This window comes from Strix uralensis, chromosome 1 (genome assembly GCF_047716275.1).
Source record: "Strix uralensis isolate ZFMK-TIS-50842 chromosome 1, bStrUra1, whole genome shotgun sequence".
Lineage (NCBI taxonomy): Eukaryota > Metazoa > Chordata > Aves > Strigiformes > Strigidae > Strix > Strix uralensis.
Window position 1 is genome coordinate 144734268 of NC_133972.1, and position 22199 is coordinate 144756466.

The window sequence follows — 22199 nt, forward strand, 5'->3', positions numbered from 1 at the left end:
TGGTAAAAAAAATCAGGATCAAATTAAGTTGAAGCAATATAATTTCCTTCTCTGACAAGATAGCTGATTTAGTGGGTAAAGAGGAAGCAGTAGATGTGCTATATGGTCATTTAAACAAGCTTTGACACTTACCACATGTGGAGTTTTCATAAGCATGTTCAGGAAACTTGGCTAGAAGAAATTGTCTTAAGGAAGACATCCAATAGAAAAACAGTGACTGTGTACAACATAGTATTAAAAATAACAACTATTGTTTGTTCAGTCTCCTTTGTTACAGATTTTTAAAGAGTATCTTTGGATATTTAAGAACAGTTTTAAGGTAAGCAAGTAGGAGTGCTGCACATGGTTGCATGATTTTATTTATTGTGAAGTGCTTGAGGCTTCAAACTTGTTCAAAATACTCTGCATCTCTGAGAAGAAACCTGCATCACATTTATAGCTGGATATGCACATGAGTAATTAATATAGAGCAAGCAATGTCTGTGATGTGTTATACCCATGTAATTTGCTTGTGTCAAAGTCATTACATTACTTTTGCCTGGAATGGTATAAGAATACTTCGTCATGCCTCAGTTCAAGATATACATTTTTTTTTAACCTTTATATTTCTATATTCTGTGTGGAAATAGTCTCATTTAATCTCACCTATGTGAAATTTAGCATGGGCCTAAATGTGAGACACATCATTTTTCAGCTATAGGAATATATAGATACAAGACAGATAAGCATATATCATTTCTTCTTTGATTTATACATGCAGTCATTTATATATCCAGACTCTCCTTTATTCTCCAGTTTATTATTCCATTTATATTTCTTTTCACATATTTTTGATGCTAGCATCCTTGGTACAGTTCATAGAAAAAAAGGACGCAGCTAAAAGTGATACAGAGAATTTAAAAGGCATCATGGACTTAATGATGTCAGCAAAAAGTTTTGTCATTCACTGGACTAGAATTTACTTCCACTTCTTCTTCTCACTTAAATGTAATTTAATACCTTAATTCCTACCAGATGAAAATCCCACTGATCACAACCCTTTACTGCTGGAGAGCAGACTTGCACTGCTTGGAATAATCCCATGGGTCACTGTCCCAGAGAAAAGAAGGGGCCAGGATAGCTGGCTGATTTCCAAGGATCACCTCCTTCAAGTTCAAGAACAGTTCATCCTAATGTACAAGAAATCAAGCAAAGGTAGCAAATGACTTCCACAGATGAACAAGGAGCTCCTGAAAAACTTAAGACATACAAAAAAGGCATAAAAAGGTAGAAGTAGAAACAGGTGGCCTGGGAGATATATAGATACACCGTCTAGTCATACAGGGAGGGAGTTAGAGTGCTGTGGGAGTTGGCCAATGTCATTGCAAGGCCACTCAATCCATAATAAAAAAACTTCCATTTGGATTGGGCCTTAAAAATACTTGGAGAACAGAAAGATTTAGGCTTTGCTTCAGAAAGCTGCTAAACACATTATTAACTTTAAGCATACTCATTGAAAAACTACAGACATGCTTAGGGTAGTGCTCAGGAAACAACTTAAATCTAACATAGCTGTTAGCTCCAGCAGCATTCCTCCTGATTTGCATTGATGTTCAGTATGTAAAGGGGAACTTAAATCCCAGAAGGTTCCAAATTGTTGTGAATTTCCTTTCTTAGCACAGCACTTCTGCAGAAAACCAAATGTCTGACAAATCTGCATCTTAAAATTATTTTACATCTTGTTATTTAGGTCTAACTTCAAGCAGAAGTTAACTTTACTGGCTAATTTTCATATCTTTGAAACACAAGGTAAAGATTAAAGGTGCTGACACCAATGTGTTAAAGCACTCTTTGGGAGCATTGTTATAGTAAAATAAAGGATCACACTTTGCCTTTTTAATTTAGTGGTGTTTTGATCACTATTTCACTAAAGCAGTTCTATGTCAGCATATGAGTGTCCATTTGGTGTTTTTTTCCTCTGTGTTTATGCCCCAACATACCAAAGCAGAATCAACCACAAATACTCTGATGGACTGGCATTCTGTTCCTCTACATCATAAAAAAATATTTTAGTATTTATTTATAATTTCAGTCCACCACCATGCTATATGAGGTGTTAAAAACATGTCCAAAAGCTTTTTCTCTGCTTCATAGGTCTTTTTTGGGGTTACTAAAACAGGACAAGTCTCTCTAGTTCTTAACTCTGGAGGTTGCTAATGGCTCCATCCCCAGTTGCTCCAGGAGTGGGTCGAAGCCCCAGGCCAGGCGGAGCAGAGCCACCTGCACAGACTGCTTGTGGCGTGTATTGCCTCAGGATGGACTCACTATGTCCCCTCTGTACAGCTGTTGGCGTGGGGGTTGGCTCAAATTCTTCTCTGGCACCCCCCTCTAGCAGTAACAAAGATGGGGGGATTTGAGCAGAATGGGGGAGGAGGGCACTTATTTTTAAGTCTCTTGAAATAATGAAAAGTGTACTACAGGCTAGTAGAATGGAGGGAGTTTTAGTGGCATGAAAATGAGTTCGGCTACTGCAGGTCCCTCTGCATGAGGTGGTGGTGGGGACCTGCTGGAGACCATGGGGGGTATGGGGAGCCAAAACTAGTGCAGTGATACTGGTACAACTAGGAAGGAGTTGGGAGCAAACTGTCCCAGATCACATCCACATATGCTTTCTGAGAAAACTAGTTTACCAAAGAACCTCCCAGGAGTGAACAAATATTTGTATAATGCAGGAAAGCAGGGGACTAGGGTTTGGAAGAAAACTGGGAAGGCAAGTTACTTGGCACTGCCAGGGTAACTAGTCACAGTCTTTGCTCTCCACAATTTAATATTGTAGTTGACCTATAAACATTTCCAAGATCAATTTAGCTAAGACTAAGCCTCCCTCTGTGGGTTATTTTTACCCTTGCCAAACTCCAAGCTTCCTTATAAGGCCACAATAAGCAAAACTGGCCTTGCCCCAGTGCCACATCTTGAAGGCCCAGTGAGGAGTTATTCAAGACCCACTCCTCCCAGTATTCCCATTGCTGGCTGGGCATGAAGATGCCTAGCCTGGGATCCATCCAGCTGAGGCACGTCCTGGAGTGAGGTCATTAGCAGAATGGATTTAGTGGATGGATTAACAAGACCAGGAAATCATCTCTCACCATGTTATCTTGGCTGGCTGGATCTCCACCCAGTGGTGGTTGAGTTCCTGTAGCACCGCCTGTCTATAGCACACGGTGGCCCTGGCAAAGGCATCCCCTTGAGGGCAAGTTCTTTGCAAGCTGGTCTCTGAAGTTTCAGGCTGACAGTTCAGCACTCCCTGAGTGGTATTAGATATCACAGTCATTTCCCATTCCCAACCGCTTCTACATGTAATGCAATTGAAATGTATATTCAGCATGTTTGATTGCACATGCTACTAATTAGCTGTATTAAACTTCACTTTAAGCCTTTACTTTACAATTTCATAAGTCCCATGGCCTCTGGAAGAAATTATTTTATTTAAATGTCTAATATTAATATACTGGAAAGAGATGCTCTTTTATTTACAGGTGTCCTGGTTTTAGTGAATGGCAGGGGTTTTTTGTAGTAGTAGGGGAGGGGGCTACAGCAGTGGCACCCTGTGAGAAGCTTTCAAAGCTCCCCCTGGTTCCAAGTCGGACATGCCTTTGCACCAAGGCCAGGCCAATTCGTTGCCCCTCTGCAATAACATATTTAAGAAGGGGACCCTTGGAGGAGTTACTGTGAGGAGAACATCTGTGCGAACACTGAGGTCAGTGGAAGAAAGGAGAAGGAAGATGGGGGGAGATGCACCAGAGCAGAGACTCCCCTGTATCCCGTGCTGAGCTGACAAGGCTGCCCCTCTCTGCCACCCATGGGGATCTACAGTGGAGCAGATACTGATTTGCAGCCTGTGGGGCCCTCCACGCTGACCCAGGTGGCTGCACCCGAAGGAGGCCGGGATCCTGTTGGAAGAAGTCCTCCTGCTGGGAGGACTGCAACATGTGGGGGTTACCCACATGCCCGTGGGATGACTCATGTCAGAGTTGGTATGTGAAGGACTGTCTTCTGTGAGACAGGGACCGTGATGGGACAGCAGAATACCAGCAGTTCCCCCACCAACAGGACTGACCCCACCCCCATTCCCTGCCCCCTGCACCACTGATGGGGAGTAGGTAGAGATATTGGGAGCAAAACTGAGCCTGGGAAGAAGGGAGGGATGGGGCAAGGTGTTTTCAAGATGTGGTAATGCCTCCATGGTCCTACTCTATCTATTAAGTGGTGGTATTGTTAATGTCTGTATTAAATTTATGTTCTCTTTTTTACTTCCTCTAATGAGTCTGGGTTTTGCCTGTGCTTTAAAGGATGACGTCATCCCTCCTTGTCCTTATCCCAAATTCCTGAGTCTTTTGCTTCCCTCCTTCTTAGCGCTGGGGGGAAGGTGGGAGTGAACAGCATCTTTGCTTATTTTCCACTTCTCAGTGTTGGGGGGGAAGGGGGGAGTGAGAAGCTGCGTGGTGCTTATTTGCCTTCTGAGCTCAAACCACAACAACAGGGTATGATTATATCAAAGTTTTATTTTTCTTTAACAAAAATACTTTACCAGTTTCCTCAGTACATTTTACTTTTATAATCTCAGTCACAAAAATGAATGGATTATGTCACACATCTTGCATTTACTTTGGCTTTGCAGTTTTACTTTGCAGCAGGGGCTTAAAGAACTGCTTACAGTCTCTCTCTACTTGCTCTCTCCTTCTCAGATTTATTTTAAGATACCATTTATAGAGTTTGGTGTGGTTTGGTTTGCCTCTCAGTCCGTAGAGCCATACATTATTTTGAGTTGTTTTTCTGAGCGCTCCCGGGCACCTTTCATTTCAGGAGAAAATGTGAAAGGCGCAGTGATGGGCAATGTGATCACTTCTTCCAGGATAGGAGGCTTCTTGAGATTGTTCCTCCAATTTGAAAACGTAACATAAACTCAACAAATTCTGTGCCAAACAAGCATTACTATTCTATTTGAACACTGCAGTATTTTGCATAATTGCTGCTGTAGTGTGCCATTGGCAGTGTATTAGCAATATGATTTAACCTACAGCATATAATAAAAATAACTGCAGGTATAAGGATCTTTCTTGATTGAATATTGTCATAGTTGTTCAACAAGTGGTTTCTTTATTCTTTATTTTTCTTAATGCATTTGTGTATCCATTTTTATAACTGGTTTACAAGAGCCTACAGATACAGTCCAGACAACAGAAAACAAACCTGATCAATTATTTTCTGATACTTTACATTTGCATTAAATTGTGATTATGCCTCTTACTTTATTCTACATACTGAATGAAAAAAAAATTATACTTATGGAACATAGCCTTTTGAAGAATACATCATATAAAGATTACATAGTGTGATATTTCTTGAATCAAAGTGCTGCTTTTGTAAAGAAATGTATATTCTTGATGCCTTTGATTACCTTCCTTCATGAAGCTGTTTTATTTTAGTACAATAGAATTAATCTGAGTGTCGCTCTACAGTTCTTCTCCTGACAAACGATCTAGCTTCCATAAAAAAACATTTCTAAGCGTGTTTAAATGGAGATAATTTTAAGTCCAGTAGGATATCATTTACATTCATTTCAACAAAAAATGTTCTCAGTGATCACATTTGAAATAGTCATTATTTTAAAGAAAAAATGGTCATTTAGTCTGAAATTCTCACTTAAAATTCGCAACAAACAATGCAAATTTTGCTTGTGTCAAGAACTTAAGTAACATTCTCAATGTTAAAAGGCACAAATACAAAGCTACAGCAGATCTAGTGAATCAGTTTGGTCTGAATTTTTGTTTATTTTCTTCCAAGGAAAAAACTCATGTCAAATAGCTAATATAAGAATAAGAAAAAAGTATCTGCTGATGGAAGGCAGCATATGCAACTCTGCATTTCTGAATTATGTTGGTGTAACTGCAATCAGGTGGGTCCCCGAGATGTTTAAAGTACAAATCCATGTGGGAAGGTTTGGGAGAGCCAGCCGAGGACATGTTTGCCTTCACATGATCCAGAGCATGAATGTGCAGCACCTGATAAGTGTAGAGAGGGGAAAATGGTGGGGCAGGGGAGTGTGTCTCAGTTCCTTTGTAACATTCAGGATAACCTTTGCTTCTAGAGACAAATCACAGTTAGAGAAAAAATTCAAAAGACCAAAATATATCAGATACACTTGCTTAATTTGTTCTTTCTGTCATATTATTTCTAACTTGTGTAGTAACTCCGATAACAACTAGGACAACAAAACTGTTTTTTTTTCTTTTTAAAATCTTCCCCTTCACTACTTTAAAAATACTGCTAATTCCCTTTTAGAATCTGTCACTAGGGCAGATATTCCTTCTCAGATTATCAGTATATCCTAAATCTTGCTTTTTTCTCATGTTTGTATTCACCTTCAATGGGGGTTTTTAAGCTATGGTCTTGACTTAGATCCATTTTGAAGTATGGACCTGTTGGAATGAGTTCAGAGCAGGCCACGAAGATGATCAGGGGGCTGGAGCACCTCTCTTATGAGGACAGGCTGAGAGAGTTGGTGTTGTTCAGCCTGCAGAACAGAAGACTAGGGGAAGACCTTATAAGACCCTTCCAGTACTTAAAGGGGACTACAGGAAAGATGGGGAGGGATGTTTTACAAGGGCATGAAGTGATAGGACAAGGGGTAATGGCTTTAAACTGAAAGAGTATATTTAGATTAGATGTAAGGAAGAAGTTTGCCACTGGGAGGGTGGTGAGACACTGGAACAGGCTGTCCAGAGAAGCTGTGGCTGCCCCCTCCCTGGAAGTGTTCAAGGCCAGGTTGGACGGGGCTTTGAGCAACCTGGTCTAGTGGAAGGTGTCCCTGCCCATGGTAGGGGGGTTGGAACTAGATGATCTTTAAGATCCCTTCCAACCTGAACCATTCTATGAGTCTATGATTCTATGTCCCACATAAAGACTAGCACTTGCTTTTGTTCCCATTGCCCCTCAAGTTATTCTTTAGACTTAACACAGTCTTTTCTCGGTCTATTTTTTTTTATTTGTTAAGAGGAAGCCTGTGACATCAGCTTACACATATATACAGAGGAGATGCACCCCTTTTCCTAATCAGTACTTTTCCTCTGGCAGAAGATGATATATGATATCACATCACTGATGTTGTTTTCTTCCACAAAAGCCCAGACACCATAATCACAATCATGCTCAAAGATTAGCAAGTTTGGAGAAGAATAGCCTGTTCTCTTATTATTGGTTTTTTTTTTTCCTGGTGTTTAATCTTCTTTCATACTTTTTTCATCTCCTATGAAACCTGATAAATATACTATAGCTAAAGTAACTAATTGTAAAATCAACTCTTTTTTTCATGTTTTTTAATCACTGTTTATATCACAGTGGAACAGAAAACATATTCACAACTTTCTAATGGCACTGAAATGATTATGACTCCTTTCTTCTCCAGGAATATATGCTGCTAATATGAATGAAAAAACTTTGGTTTATAATTCAAAAAGTAAATTCCTAAAAGATCCAGAGAATTGCTGGTTTTGCCTGCAGGCAAACAGAAATAGTACTTTTAGTCATTCATTCAGTTTAAATCTTGACAGTCTAAATCCTGTTCCTATCACTTATTACATGCAAGATTTCTACCCTTTGTTATTGCATGGCTTCTTGCACTTGATTTAAGAAATAATCAAATTTGGATTCAGTGTGTTTTAGCAGAAAGACAATGTCTTCTGTAGATACTGAGCTGGTTTTCATCTTAAAAAGGATAGTGCCTACAACATATTAAAAAGAATCAGAAACAGATGCCATGGTAATTTTTTCACATTTGAGTTTTAGTGAAGCAGTCATCATAGAAATAGTATCTGGTTTTGCAACCACTGCTGTTTGGTAACTGTCTTATTAACTTTACAGAGGTCTTAAAAGTAAGGACATAGGGTTCATGACACAGAATAGAGAAGGGCCTTTCCTAACATTGCAAATGCACAGCAGGATTCTTCATTTTCAGGAATTTAGTAAACACTTAATTGCAGCAGTAATCAGAGATGTAGGGGAAGGCTGTGCCTCAGAGCACCACTTTGTGGGCTCATAAATAGTCATTGGTTCTCGCATAATCTAACACCTCTAATTGTATAGAAGGATGTAATTCAGTCTGGGAGCTGCTGATGTAACGCAGGGGCACAGTTTAGGTGACTTACAAACAACAATAGAAATATGATGATGTGTTATAGATTTAGTATTCTTTGAATAAATAAGAAAGCCTGGATAAATGAGAGGCTGTAACTTGACATATATTTTAAAGTCTCATGAATAATATCAGAAGAAGAGATTTAAAGCATACTTAATTTAAGAGAAAATGGATTGTTAAGTACAATTACAATAGCATGGAAGATTATGCTGCGTACAACATAGAGGGACAATAGCAACATATTAATATGCAGTGAATTATTAACAATTAAATTACCCCACAAGTTTATTTCTTGGTGAATTCTGATAGTTTTGGAGTATACTGTATGAAAATATTTTATCCAGGCAGGCAGGACTGACACTTAGATAGTGTTGTTGGTGCATAATGTCAAATGTGATTTTGTTTTTTAAAGAATAGGTTACAAATTGCATGCCTTTCTGGTAGATTATGTTGCTGTTATTGCCAGAACTTCTGGCAAAAGCATTGGCAATTTTACTGAAAAGTAACAAATGTACATGTGCAAATTTATTATGAGTCCTAAGAAATGAGCAATTTCTAATATCTGTTGGCATAAAAATGTATGTTGTGTTTTTCAGTCTTGCAAGAGTGAGATTATTCTAAGAAACAGCATGACAAACATGAATCATGCATTGTCAGAACAGTGTCCCTCCTGTAACTACTTTTAAGTGTTAGTAGTGTCATTGAGGGAAAAGGAGATTAAGCCTCTACCCTTGGGATCCTCAAAGGCAATGCCTGCATTAACCTTCATCTATTTGTGACTACAAATAGCCATGCATTAAAGTAGTATTGATTGTGTGCATTAGATCAGTCAACACTGTTTTGTTCAGCCCACCCTGATGAACTCACTCTAGACATTTTTAGACCAGTACATATTGACCTGAATGTTCTTACTTTGATTTAAAACAGAAGAGGGTCAGGTGACATCAGTTTCATGCAAAGAATGATTAAAGCTGCCAGAAAGAGAACTTTAAGGTAGATAGCGAAGTACACCACTATATTTGTTTTCAAAATTCTTTCTTTTTTTAGGAGGATAGATTTTTGCAAAATTTAGCAACTATTAGCATATCACAGGGAAAAGTAAATTAAAACTGACAGCGATGTCATGGAGTTACTTTCATTCTCCAGAATTTGTTTCCTTTGCTTACTTGAATAAAGTTACCAAATTGAGCATGTTTTCAGTTTGGGAAGGGGATCAGAGTTAGGAGTGTTCTTACCTGAAGGAAAATGAGTTCTTATTCTTGATTCTTGCAAGAATCTCACCTTTAATCTCAGCATTCATTTCTACATGACTGGAAACTTCATGCAGATGTGGTATACAGATTAAATTCAGTGAGGCTTACTTATCACTCCATTTGGCTTCAGGAGACTTCTCTTGGGTGGTGTGGGAAGAATCAGTAGTCTGTAACTATCTAAGAAGGTGTTCATATGTAGAGTCTGAATAAATTTCTCTCCAAGTCACAACTTAGCTTTTCTCAGACACACTTACCAATATTTATCTCAGCTATGAGAAACCGTGCCACTGTTCATGTTGTCTTTGCGATTTATGAATAGGAAAATACACTAAAGTCAGGTACCAACTATAATCAACTACTGAAACACTATTAGATGGATATGATATAATTTTTTTAGTTCTGGCTCTCTGAAAATATTGTATTATTATACAGCCTTCAAATGACTTAGAACTCTTGTGCTTTCCTCTCTTCTCACTGCCTAAAATTTAAGCCACACATTAATGAGGATTATTGGAAACTACTTCCTTTAGTGTTCTTCCCCATGTCTCCCTTTCCTACCACAACCCCAAACCCTCCCATCCCGTGTGTTATAACAGCAGTGCGCTCAGTATCCAACACGGCAAAGTACATTTTTACTGGTATATCAAAACGCACTTTTGCTTATGTTGGTTTATGTTTCATCCTAGCCTCTTGCTGTTGTGAAAATTAGCATAAGGAAGAAGTAGTCACTTTAAAGCACTCCCTCCCTGTATTGAAAGCTACCTTTTACTCAGTTTTTCAACTGTCAAATTTTAGAGGTAATTCTGGACAGATTATTCAGTCATACTCTGCTAACTGATGGCTAAAGATTATATGTCCTATTAATTCATGATGAAATAAATCCTAGGGGCACCTGAAACCTGTACTTATGGCAAGAATTTGATGACTACAAATTATGTAACAAGATTCAGATGTTGCTAGGAAAGTAGCTAAATTTGGTCATATGCTACATACCTCTGTAACAAAATTATATTATAGACGAAGGCAGAAGAAATTAAAAAGGACAAACCTTGTTTTATTTTGGGCTGACTTTGAAAACTCCCATTATATTTTATCTGGTTGTTAGTGCGTGGTGACAGCATGCTAGGTTGGACAGTTTGACATCAGGTACTGTAGACAGTATCCTATGTTAAGTGTTCCCTGAAAACCTTTTCCCTCACAGAGTGCTCTGGCACTACCCTATCATGGGCATAGATGTTAAGTAGAACTGGCTAAATAAAATGTACTGCATCAAGTCAGTGATTTTTACAGGTTTTTTGTTTTAATTAAAAAATTGAAAATTAAAAAAAAAAAACTTGATCTTTTTGCACATGCCTTTTTGTTGTCCAGACATATAAAATGCTTAAAAATCATATGATATATATGCTGAGCCATATATTTCATTCTTTTCACTTCAAAACTCTGAAAAGGGTAAAGGTAGCTCTGTCTTGAAGTATATTAAATGCAGAGTAACTGCATTAGTCACACCAAACCCTAGGGTAAGCCCAAGCTCTCGTAGACAGAAAATGCTCCAACCACTCTGTCTCATGGGGACCAACCATAATTTCAGTTTTCTGTACCACCAGAATTTAGGTTGTGTAAGATCCACATCACCTACAGATATACTGGAAAGTTAACTTCTTTAGGGTGCATTTTTTTCCTCGTGGGGCTGAGAAAAACCTGATGCTTCAAGAAGTGATCGAAGTTATTCTCAATGTTAAATAATTAACCTTGTCAGAAATCATAAGACATTAGAAAAAATGTGGGGATTTTGTCAGTCAGAATGCATAATGTGTTCCAATACTTTCATAAGGGACTAAATACATATTTTATATATATATTAAGGATATGATATATATATGATATATATATTAAGGATATGATATATATTATATATATATCACATATATATCATATATATATCACATATATATTAAGGATATGATATATATATTTTATATTATATATTAAGGATATGATAAGAACCATATTTAAGTAAACCTCAGTTTATGCCTAGAGTGCTTACTAGTGTAGTAGCTTACTTATTGAATTAATTCTTCAGTAATTAGTAAAATCTAATTTTAGTAAAGTTAAGTATTCCAATTGTGAACATTAATCAAATTTGAATTAACTATGATCTGAGAGTAGAAGAGATGAAGCATGTGTTGATTGAAGGACACTGCTCATTGCCACTTCAGTGATTCAGAGAAGCTAAACAAAAAAGGAGAATGAAGGAGAACCTGAAGTATTTCTGTGTGAGTTGCAACATCAGTTTTTACAGTAACATATGATGTACCGGTGTTATGGCATCAGCTTGTGTTCTTCACATAATAGTTGTGCCTCAAGCGAGATGTTGGGACATGCCAGTAATTAATATAGGCTGAAATGGAAGTTAACCTGAAACAGATATTGGAAAGCACCTGTATGATTTAGGACCTGCTTGGCAAGCAGTGATTAGCTCCTGTAAGCTAAAGACTTCTTTCAAAATGGGAATTAGATGGAACTTGCAAGACATTACATAGCAAAAGATATTTCTCAGGAGTGAAGCATCAATAGCTTACAGGCATGATTATTTAGTCTGGTAGACTTTGTACTTGGTTCCTCCTGTGTCATCTGGTATTTGTCTCAGACTCATATTCTGTGACTCCAGTGAGCTGTTGCAGACCGATAGCTCCCAAGGTCTGCATATGCAGAAATTTTAGGTTTCTCGTCATGAAGCAGAAAAGATCTTAATGACAGAAACTCTGACTTCTAGATCACTAGCAGGAATCCCCAGAGTTGGAAGCATCAGCTGCAACCTGTTTTCAAGGTTGAACTTCCTATTTCACAAAGGATACATGGAGGACCTAATAACCTCTACTTGATATGGCATTTCCACCACTCTAAAGTTCCCTCTCATCTTTTAAAGTCTTAATTACTCTCCTTTTGATTCTCTCCATCTACCCCTACCCTGTTATAAAATACTGTGCCCAAAGCTGGCACAGTGCAGCTACAGAGGGATTCATCAGCTCTGAGGAAAGATGTTTTAGTATGTCCCCACACTAAACAGTATCCTGTTACTCAGTTCTTGCTCTTTTGAAACTTGTATTTTTTGCAACATGTAGCCAGTTGTCCTCAATTCCATATATATATAAAGTAGTTCTTGTTCTCAAATTCTCATTAGACTTTTCTTTTTTAAATTTCATTACACTGATTCGAGACTATTTCTCCAATTTATCAGAAAACTTTCAGATTGTAACTGTTTGAAACACAACTTTTTCTTAGCTATTTTACATGCATAGTCTCTATTTTGATGTTCAAATCATTTATGCAAACCAAAACCAAACAAAACATAGCACTGAGTGTACCTAGTATTTAATGTGCCCATCTCTCCCATTGACATAATTCTTTGTGTATGGGCATGTTGGTATTTTTGGCTTAAAGTATATTTAATTTAAGGGAATTAGATCATATTTTCCCAGCTTGAATATGAGACTCCCATGTAAAGCAATATCAAAAGCTTTAAAAATCAGGCTAAGTCTTACCTATTGGCTGTCTCCTATCCACTAAGTCAGTTATCATGTCAAAGGAGTAAGTTTGCACTGAGAAATGACATTTTGAGTTTGCAGTACTTTAGATTCCATCCATGGTTTGAGTGATGTATTTTATTTTGTACCAGAATTTTTATGTTTCAATAAATAAGAGAAGCATTTATCTCTGTGGAATAGAACTTCCCAGGGCATTCTTATATTTTCATATTAATAAAGTATTTGATATTACACAATAGTCATGAAAACATGTTTGTGTTGTTTTTCTAACCAGAGTCACCAACTGCAGTGTCAACCACCAGCTGGAAGTGTAATGTATTAAATTCTTTAAGAACAATTGTAAAAGTTGACATAAAGCTGTAAATTATTCCTCCATACCTTCTGCTTCTGAAACACTTCTGACAGGTTATATCTTCTATACAGTTGGTCTAACATTTATTTATTCCAGAATATGACAGTGTTTCTTAATAGAACTTGCTAATGTTTATAATGATATTTATGGATGTTTCAGAAGACAGAATAAGCTTCTTCCCTAATTCTAACAGTTACTGATGTCCAGAAAAATTGCCTTGGATTGAAATTACTTTACGTCACAGAAATCATTATAAATGGCGAGGGAGGGAGGGAGGGAGGGAGGGAGGGAGGAAGGAAGGAAGGAAGGAAGGAAGGAAGGAAGGAAGGAAGGAAGGAAGGAAGGAAGGAAGGATTACCTAGCATACACCAGCAATGGCTATTTCAGTCTCAATACATAGTGGAAGTTTCATGAAATAATATTTCTTCTCTAAATTAAGACATGTTTTTATTAGGCCTGCTTGCATTGTGTACAAATACTGAGAGTTACAAAAAGTTATAATGCACATGCTTTAAAAAGAAAGGAATTAGTGGACAAAATGTGAGCAATACTGTTTAAAAATTTCTGAAGGAAGACGTTTTCTGATTACTAATGACTGTTGACTTCAAACCATGAAGCCAACATGCACAGAAAATGCAACCCTGGTTGATTACTGTGAATGGCAAACTACCTCTGTTTGTTTTGAAAGGTCCCTTGAGTTGTCCTTGGTTATAATTTTAAAATTAAATTAATTGACAAACAGGGTGAGCCATAAATCTGTATATTCTTTGACTTCACATATTTTTGTTAAATCTTTGAGCTGTACAGAGCAAAGAGATAGACATGCTTGACAGGTAAATAAGGCAGTCACATCAATCATACAAAATATATATACATTAACACTATACAGCCAATTCATCAAGCAACTGAAGTCCAAAACGCCTTTCAGTTGGCCTGACTTTCCTACATGGCTGGAAAGAAAAGCTTGAATCCTCTGGATTCCTGTCAGAGGTATTAAACTACCTAATCCCCTCAAAAACTGCATGAGTTTTACGGTCAAACAGAAAATGCATTACGTCAACAACACACTCAAGTTATCCTCCTTGGGAATTCTAATTTGAAGGTGATAACCCAAAATGGTGACTCATCTAAAAAAATTTTGGTTCCTGACCATCACTTTCCCTGATTCAGGGTAGAGGTTTTATTATATGAAAAAGCCAGAATAAGAACCCTAACAAATGCCGTAAACTCCACATGTTTTTCTTATTAACTCCTTAGAGATGACATTATATGGTCACCATGAGGAAGAATATGTTGATTAATAATGAGCTACCTTGGAGAATGCTTGGCTAAAATCCATTTGCTTCTGTACAGTGTTGATATTGTTAGATATGTTATCCACTTTGTCCTGTAAATAGGTTTTGGGAAGGACAGGTGAGGATTCCTTAACAAGAAATGATACTGATTTATGTATCTCAGGTCAGACCTCAGATATAAAAAGCCATCTTGTCTGTAATCTTAATAGGACAATTATGCAAGCACAGTGGACTTTACTTTGGAATCTTCCTGTCCTTAAATGATTTGTTTACAAGTCAAAGAGGAATTCACATGCCCTTAGTCTAGTCACGTTTTCTTCTATGTTTGTCTGCAAACCTTGAAAAATTTGTCCGTCTACATGTTCAGTCCATGTCAAAGATGGGATTTAGATAATTGGCATTAATATAAGCAAACTTAGCAGCAAATAAAATCATTAAATACACAATTAGATTAATCAGATCTTGTAAAATGACTGTCCAAGACAGGTTGCAAGGGGTAAAATACTAAATGGGAAATTTCTAGGGTCCTTACTTTAAACACAGATTGTGACAGTACTGTAGCATGTCAATGGATATAAATTGATTGCCTGTGCCTGTTTGGTTTACAGTGACTGAATTTAACTGAGCAATTTACATAGTATAAAAATCCTTTTTCCTCCTGCAAAAACTTATCCATTATATCTAGATAAGAGAGCCAGATCTTTCAGAAAACCTTAGCTCAGAATCAAAGGGAAACACAGCCTCAGTCTGCCATGTCCCAGTCATCCTATTGATTAATCTGCCTCCCTCCTCTCAAAGTGATATATTGCCTTGACATTTTGACATACTGAAATTTTCTGATGGGAAAATGCTTTCAGGAAAGAAAGAAAACTCCTGATCACTCCAGCTTCATTACTATTCCTAAATAATTAAAACTTTAACCTCTCTGTTTACTGTCCAACCTAGTATTTCTTGCATGCTCAATATATTTTTGCAAGAAATAAAATTTCTGTTTTAACATTTTTCTTGAAGGTGTATGGTAGCCCTTCTTACAGTTTATCAGGATTACTCTTTTTGAAATAGCATATTTAATTATGCAAGACCTCCTCAAAACTCTGGAGAATTTGGTGTACTACAGGCTAGGAAAAAAAAATCTATAAAAAATCTAGAATATATATTGATAAATGTCAAGATGACATAGGATGTTATTTTATATGGTGTTGCAGTTTTAAAACCTTTGTATTAATTTGCCATATACTGAAATACCAATTTAAATAAAAGGCCAACAGATAATTGTATTCCTTTACTATGAGGAACACTTGAACTAATTTAAAGTAATGCAGCAAATTATCTAAAACTATTTAGTCAAATACTAGAGAGAGGTCAAACCTAGGGCATCACTATTTAAATCAAATTGAATTCCATCTTGAGAATGGATTTCAAAGAGTTTTTAATCGCAGTATTTTGTCCACAGGGCATTCTATCACACACTTTTCATTTGCAAGTAAAATCCACCAGAATGTCTTCCATTAGGATAGTGCCAGGTCTCTCTTCATTAAAATACTTCTGTATTATGAAGTATGTAAATATGTTCTGAGGCTTTCACTCATTGCTTATTTTGTTTATAGTTAATCTCTTGAGCCAAACACTGGGTACTTCCGAGGTCTGATTAATTTCATTAAGCAGAAAAATGAGAAACAAAACCATAACACTAGTTGGACTGTTCCTCATACACCAGAGAGAAGCTGCAAAAATGATGCAGATGTTTTCCTGTAATGGTGTCATCCACAGCAGGAAAAGCTGGTCCATGAAGCTGGCGTGGTGCTGCACAGAGCCTGCGGGAGAAAGATGCAACCTGCACATGAAGGGTCCCCTCACTTTATTGCTCTCTGGCAGTACTGCCTAAGCACAGAGGATGACAAGCTAAGCATTTTCTTGGTGCTATAAGATTTTGGTGTTCGGCATGGCAGTCTGGGAGGGAAAGCATTCATGACAGTACTGGGAGTGCCCTGGAGTGCCCCTGAGCTGGGGATACCCAGCTTTGTACTTTCATTGCACTTCCAGGTACATACAAGGCTATCAGTGATCCCTTCTATTCTTTTACTTCCATGTGGTTCACAACCCCAGAAAGAAATGGCAAAGGTGAGGTATAGCCATGAGGACAACAGAAAAGTTACTATGTTTTGGATACATTTTGGCCTCTCCTCAAGCCTTATGCAAGTTGTCCTTACCAATGCTGGAAATCTAACCCCAGGAAATTAGGTTTAAAGTACATCAGAAGATGACATTGTAAATGAAGACAGGCTCCTAAGTTATTTTCATTAATGATTCTAGAAAATAAGTAGTAAACACTTTTCAAGAAGATTACATACAGTATTTTTCAATAAAAGACAATCATATAATCCTCTCAAAAGGACAGTGACAGTTTCATCTTTTGTAAATGCCCTTCTCGATAGATGGCAGTAACTGAACTGGTCTATTGGTTTTTGAGTTTTTTGGACAAAACTTTTGCTAAATGAATAACTGCAAACGTACTTGTTTTTTCTACAAAGAAGACTTGCAGAAAAGGTTTGTTCTTAAAACATTGACAAATTATTTACAGTACTTTTGTTTACAATCAGTCCTGTTTACAGTTCTATTTCAGATATTTTGTTGTGTATGACTGAACTGGTTTCAGATGGGAGAGCTCAGCAAAAAATTAAATGTTCAGTTCCAGATATGACATACTTTGCTTTGTTAGAAACACTTTTCTCAAAGGCTACAAAGAGACATTAAGTACCTGGGGTTTTTATTTGCTGTTCTTCCTAACAGTATTTTCAGTGAAAATTAGCACAAAGAGAACTTTTGCATCATTTGCATGTTATGTAACCTCTCAAAATAATTGACTTGTAAATTTGCTTTAAATATGTTTATAAAAGACCCTAAAGTCACGTGCTAATGATCCTAATAAGCAGCTGATATTAATAAACTCATTGCAGCCAGGACACACTGCAAAATTAAGGGCAACCAGTTGCAGGTACTGGAGCAGAAATACAGTACAATAACATAGACAAGGATTTTTAAATATACTCTGGTTGCTTGGAAACTGTTAGGAGAAGGGTCTTCTGCTAGTTTGCAACTGGTGCAGCTCCTTACAGAGACAGCAGCAACAGCAGGGAATTGGAGAACAATGCTTTTAACAACTAGTTTTAGAACTAGGCATGATTCTGGTTCTACCAAACCAGTGGCATCTAGCTCCAGTGCAAGGCTGATTGTGGCAGATATGCCAGAAGTTCTCACAGTAAAGTGACCATGTCATATGAATAGAGGATATGGGAAAGCAGACAAATGGGTGTGGAAGCCCTCAAATAAGGAAAGTTCTTACATCCATAACAAATTTTATGTTTAAAGTTTAAAAAAAAAAAAAAAAAAAAGATTCGATATCTTCCTAATATCATGCTCATGAAGAAAAAAACATTTTACATGAAAAATGCAAAAAAAGGACAAAGTGTTACTTATTCACTCTAGACTGTCTGTGTAAATACCTGCACAAGTCATCTGAACCTGTGAAATTTAAAGGGCCTAGATATGCTTCTTCGTAAATATTTGATTTCTAAACTAAAGTTCAGTTAGGTAAATAGAATCTTGTCCAAGTTAAGTTCCTAACATAATGAATCAAGCCTTTCTATTGTTAGATTGTGTATTGGTCACCACGTAAATTTGATACTGAGAGTTTTAAATTCACCCTATAAATGTTTTGAAATACAATAAATATATATATATTTAAAACTTCTGTTATTCACTTGACAGACTTGAATCAAAGGAGCCTTTCCTGTCCGTTGGGTAAGTAGGAATATGTATATTTCCATGGATATTTATACATTCAACTACCACGCAATGTAATTTATGAGATTATGTTGAGCATAAACACCCTGTTTCAACATTATGGTTATTTATTATACGTAAGAAAATTTTACCTTAGAAAAAGTGGTTATTAGTCAATAAAGTCAGCAGCTGTAGATATCTCCCTTCTTGAAAAATACCAAGAAATATGTTTTGACTCTACTGACTAAAATTTATACTAAAAAACATGTAGGAGTTAAATGTTGCCTTGAAAGGTAGGTGGTTTATTACTTTGTTTTCACTGATCAGAAACCATTTCAAATATTGTCTATACCACTTGTCTAAGCGCCTGAAAAAAGTAATCAATAGTTTCTTTTAAAATTAAAAAATTTTGTGATACTTCAATAACAGAAATAAAATCAAATTCATAAAATAGAAAATATCACATTTTTAGCCTAATTATAGATCAGTACACTGGTTTGCATATTACAGCTATTGTCTTCATAGTCTCATAGCCACTTAACCAGTTATATGATCTCTGTATTTAAATTATTAACTCATCTTTCTAAAAACTTATTTTTAAATGTGACATATTCTGGAAAAAAAAGTGACATTCTTTTATAAAATGTAAAACATTATATATATTAAAGGTAAGTATCTGCATTTTATTTCTGAGTCTGAAGTTCATTTTTCATGTACTGTTTTCCTTGTAGATTCTTTCTTTAAACTTTCTTAAGTTTCCTAACTTTCTCAGTCCCTGTTTTCCTTCAGAACTGTATATTCTTTCTGTCTGTTCATTCTCATTTTTCTTTATTCACACCGTGCTTCATGCTATGAAGAACATAAACTGCAGACAAAAGATCCCATGCAAAATAGATAATTAAGGGTTAATTCTACAATGTAATTATCAGTAGCTTCCAAATTGTTGTATTAACTGCAGATCAAAAAACAACTTCAAGTTCTGAAGTGCCAATTAAAGTTAGCACACAAATTGTGTCAGTTTTGAAAGAGAAACTCAACAAACCAGCATAAGGAGGACTGAGATATGTCTCAGTTTCTATAGCATACAGTAACTTTGGTTTGTTTGAGTATATTTTGAATTATTTGCTTGTCATTTCTGCTTCCTACCAACTCAAAATTATTGAAAAATAAGTTAAATTCTGGTCAAGTTGTGGGATGGGGGATGTGCTCATGGTCTGAATGCTTTGAAATGTCCAAGTTCATTATCACATTAAGTCACTTCTGTTACTGCCTTTCATTACTCCACTTTATAACTTGTCCTACTGAGTTGGTTTTTAAAGGCCTCCACTCTTGTAATGATGTGATTACCTGAACATCTCAACTTTAAGATTAAAAAAGAAGTTGCATGTCATTGCAGCTGAGGACCAAACTTAAAAGTATAAAAATCCAGGAAGCAAATAAAAGACAGAGGTAATAATTATGATTATAACAATTGCCACAAAATAATAAATCCTACTTTTGCAGTTCTTGTCATGATCTTAAGAACTTTGCTGGTGCTTTTAGGATATTTGGGGGTGTCTACCTGGGAGGAAGCATTATATTTATATTTTGGGTTTAGGTTTGTTTCCAGATGAGCAGATCGGTGGCCACTGTGTAAATCCAAATCACCTCCACAGAGTCATGGTATATGACTTTGTTGCTAAATTCTTGGGAAGTCTAATTTGAGCAAATAGACTTAGCTTATTCCCAGAACTTCCCAGAAGTTTGACTGTAATGTATAAGTTCATAATGATAAGGATCAAAAATATAAAAATTGGTCCCCACCTCTGTGTTACTTTTACTGCTGTATTTCCTCCACCCAAAGAAGGGCTTAGGACAGAGGTTAGAGTGCCATGCTCTGAGGAGGGACCCAAGCCAATATCCACCTCCTTACTACTAAGTCAGAGATGCTCCTCCTAGTCCCACAGTAACTGGGGGGTTCGTTTATTCAAAGGATGATTTCTTGTGCCAAGACCTATATCTAAGGTTTTAACCCAGACCGACAGCTGCAACGACTAGGCTTTTAAAATACAGGAAATGTTTGCAGAAGAAATGCTGACTCAGCCTCAGATAGAGTAACTCATGCATGACCTTAATGCCTCTTGCATCCAGAGTTGGTCAACACAGCTATCTAAATTACTTTAGGTTGCCTACAGATGACTCGGTCCTGCACAACGGCCTTTCATTCATCTACCTTCTGGGGCATTTTCATTCTACTGCTTTTTCATTTTGGAGTGCTTAAACTATCAACTTCCTGGTGTTTTTCCATTGTTAATTGTTTTGGTGGGTGAAAGGAACATGAAATGTGGCAGCCTAAGAGCTCGAGACTGCCACACTTTGTTGAGCTCTGCATTTATGTGTTGCAGCATTCCCGTGAGAGATCCACAACGGAAAAGTGGTTCTTAAAATGGTGCATTTTTTCCCCTCTCTCAGAAAGCAGTCACCTACAAAGAGAAGCAGACCCCACCTCTTGGTGTTATAGTTTGTGTCTTGAATGCAAGGAGAGAACAGATCCTGTACTCCCTTGGTAAAGGAAATTCCATTTATCCTTCTTTCTATGCAAAGTGCATAACAAAGAAGAAAAATCCATGCTCCTTTACTCCCTGTGCAAGACAGGCATAATTTGGCACTGAACAGTAACCTCTTTAATGCAACTCTCTAATGGTAGCAATCAGGAGCAAAAATTCATTGAGTATCTGATCTATTCAGATAAGTGTATCTGAATTCAGTGTTATGATTTGGGGATAGAATACAGTTGAATTTGAGATACATGTTGTCTTCCTTTGTCTCTTGGAGGTGAAAATAAAATCTTTAGCTGAAACATCTCTTAACAGTGCTGAATGCTGAGTGTTAGCCTGTAGGGGCACAGGATGCTTCTCCCCACATGTGTTATTTCCACACTTCTGAGGTTTTGTGTCTGAACAAGACATAGAGTTGTCTGGGCTTTCTTCCCTCTTCATGTTATGTAACATTCATGTTCATGTAGGGCTAGAATAAAAAAAACAGTCATGCAAATAGCCAGAATGCCTGGAAGACTTTACCATCAGAAGCAACAGTTCTGGTAAAACTCCACCAAAGTGAAGACTACTGACAATGCATCAAATTAACTTCATGCAGAATTCTTTGAAAGATTCACACCTAGAAAGATCAGGAAGGTCAAGAGGTACAAAAAACTGGGTACTGAAAAATGGACAGCCTAAGACCCAGCTCATATTAAGTTCATCCCAGTTTGTGGCAAAGGATGCATAATATTTTTAAAAAATATATTTAAAATATCAACAACTTTTAATTATCCACACTTGCTCTCCATATTTGGCATTTTGTGCTATGATGTACAATTATCCCCTCAACAAAACTGTTATCATTATCTCTAGATGATTAGATTGATAATCCAGTTACTAACCATTCACCCAGCTATTTCATGGCAGCTGATTTATGGTAACTATCTGAATGTTAAAGTTTAGCCCTTGATAAATTCCAGATAATACAGCATGCAGATTTGTCATGCTATATTATCATCACTCTGAGCCCTAACATTCTACAGTCATTTTGTAAGACACAGACATTGAAGCATCTTTTAAGACCTGTAATATTATTAAATGGCCAAGAGAAATCATAACTATTTTGTAACTGTCTCACACAGTAGAAATCATTTGAATTGATTCTTGTTTGTATCTGACTGTAACTGTATGTAACTTTCATAATAACATCCAGTCTTTATTTTAACACATGCAGTAGTAGAAAATCCAGCAACTAATAAGTTTGTCAAACTTTTAAAAA

The 22199-nt window shown here is 36.8% G+C and overlaps 1 protein-coding gene across 8 annotated transcripts in view; it reads left to right on the plus strand.

Moving 5' to 3' along the window:
* The window catches only part of RALYL (RALY RNA binding protein like), a 407787-nt gene that overhangs the window by 318612 nt on the left and 66976 nt on the right, over nucleotides 1-22199 (plus strand). For all 8 annotated transcript variants that reach the window (XM_074883722.1, XM_074883741.1, XM_074883750.1 and 5 more), the window contains one exon: nucleotides 18387-18419. In XM_074883722.1, coding sequence (XP_074739823.1) covers nucleotides 18387-18419 — 33 coding nt within the window. The remainder of the gene's footprint in view (nucleotides 1-18386; nucleotides 18420-22199) is intronic.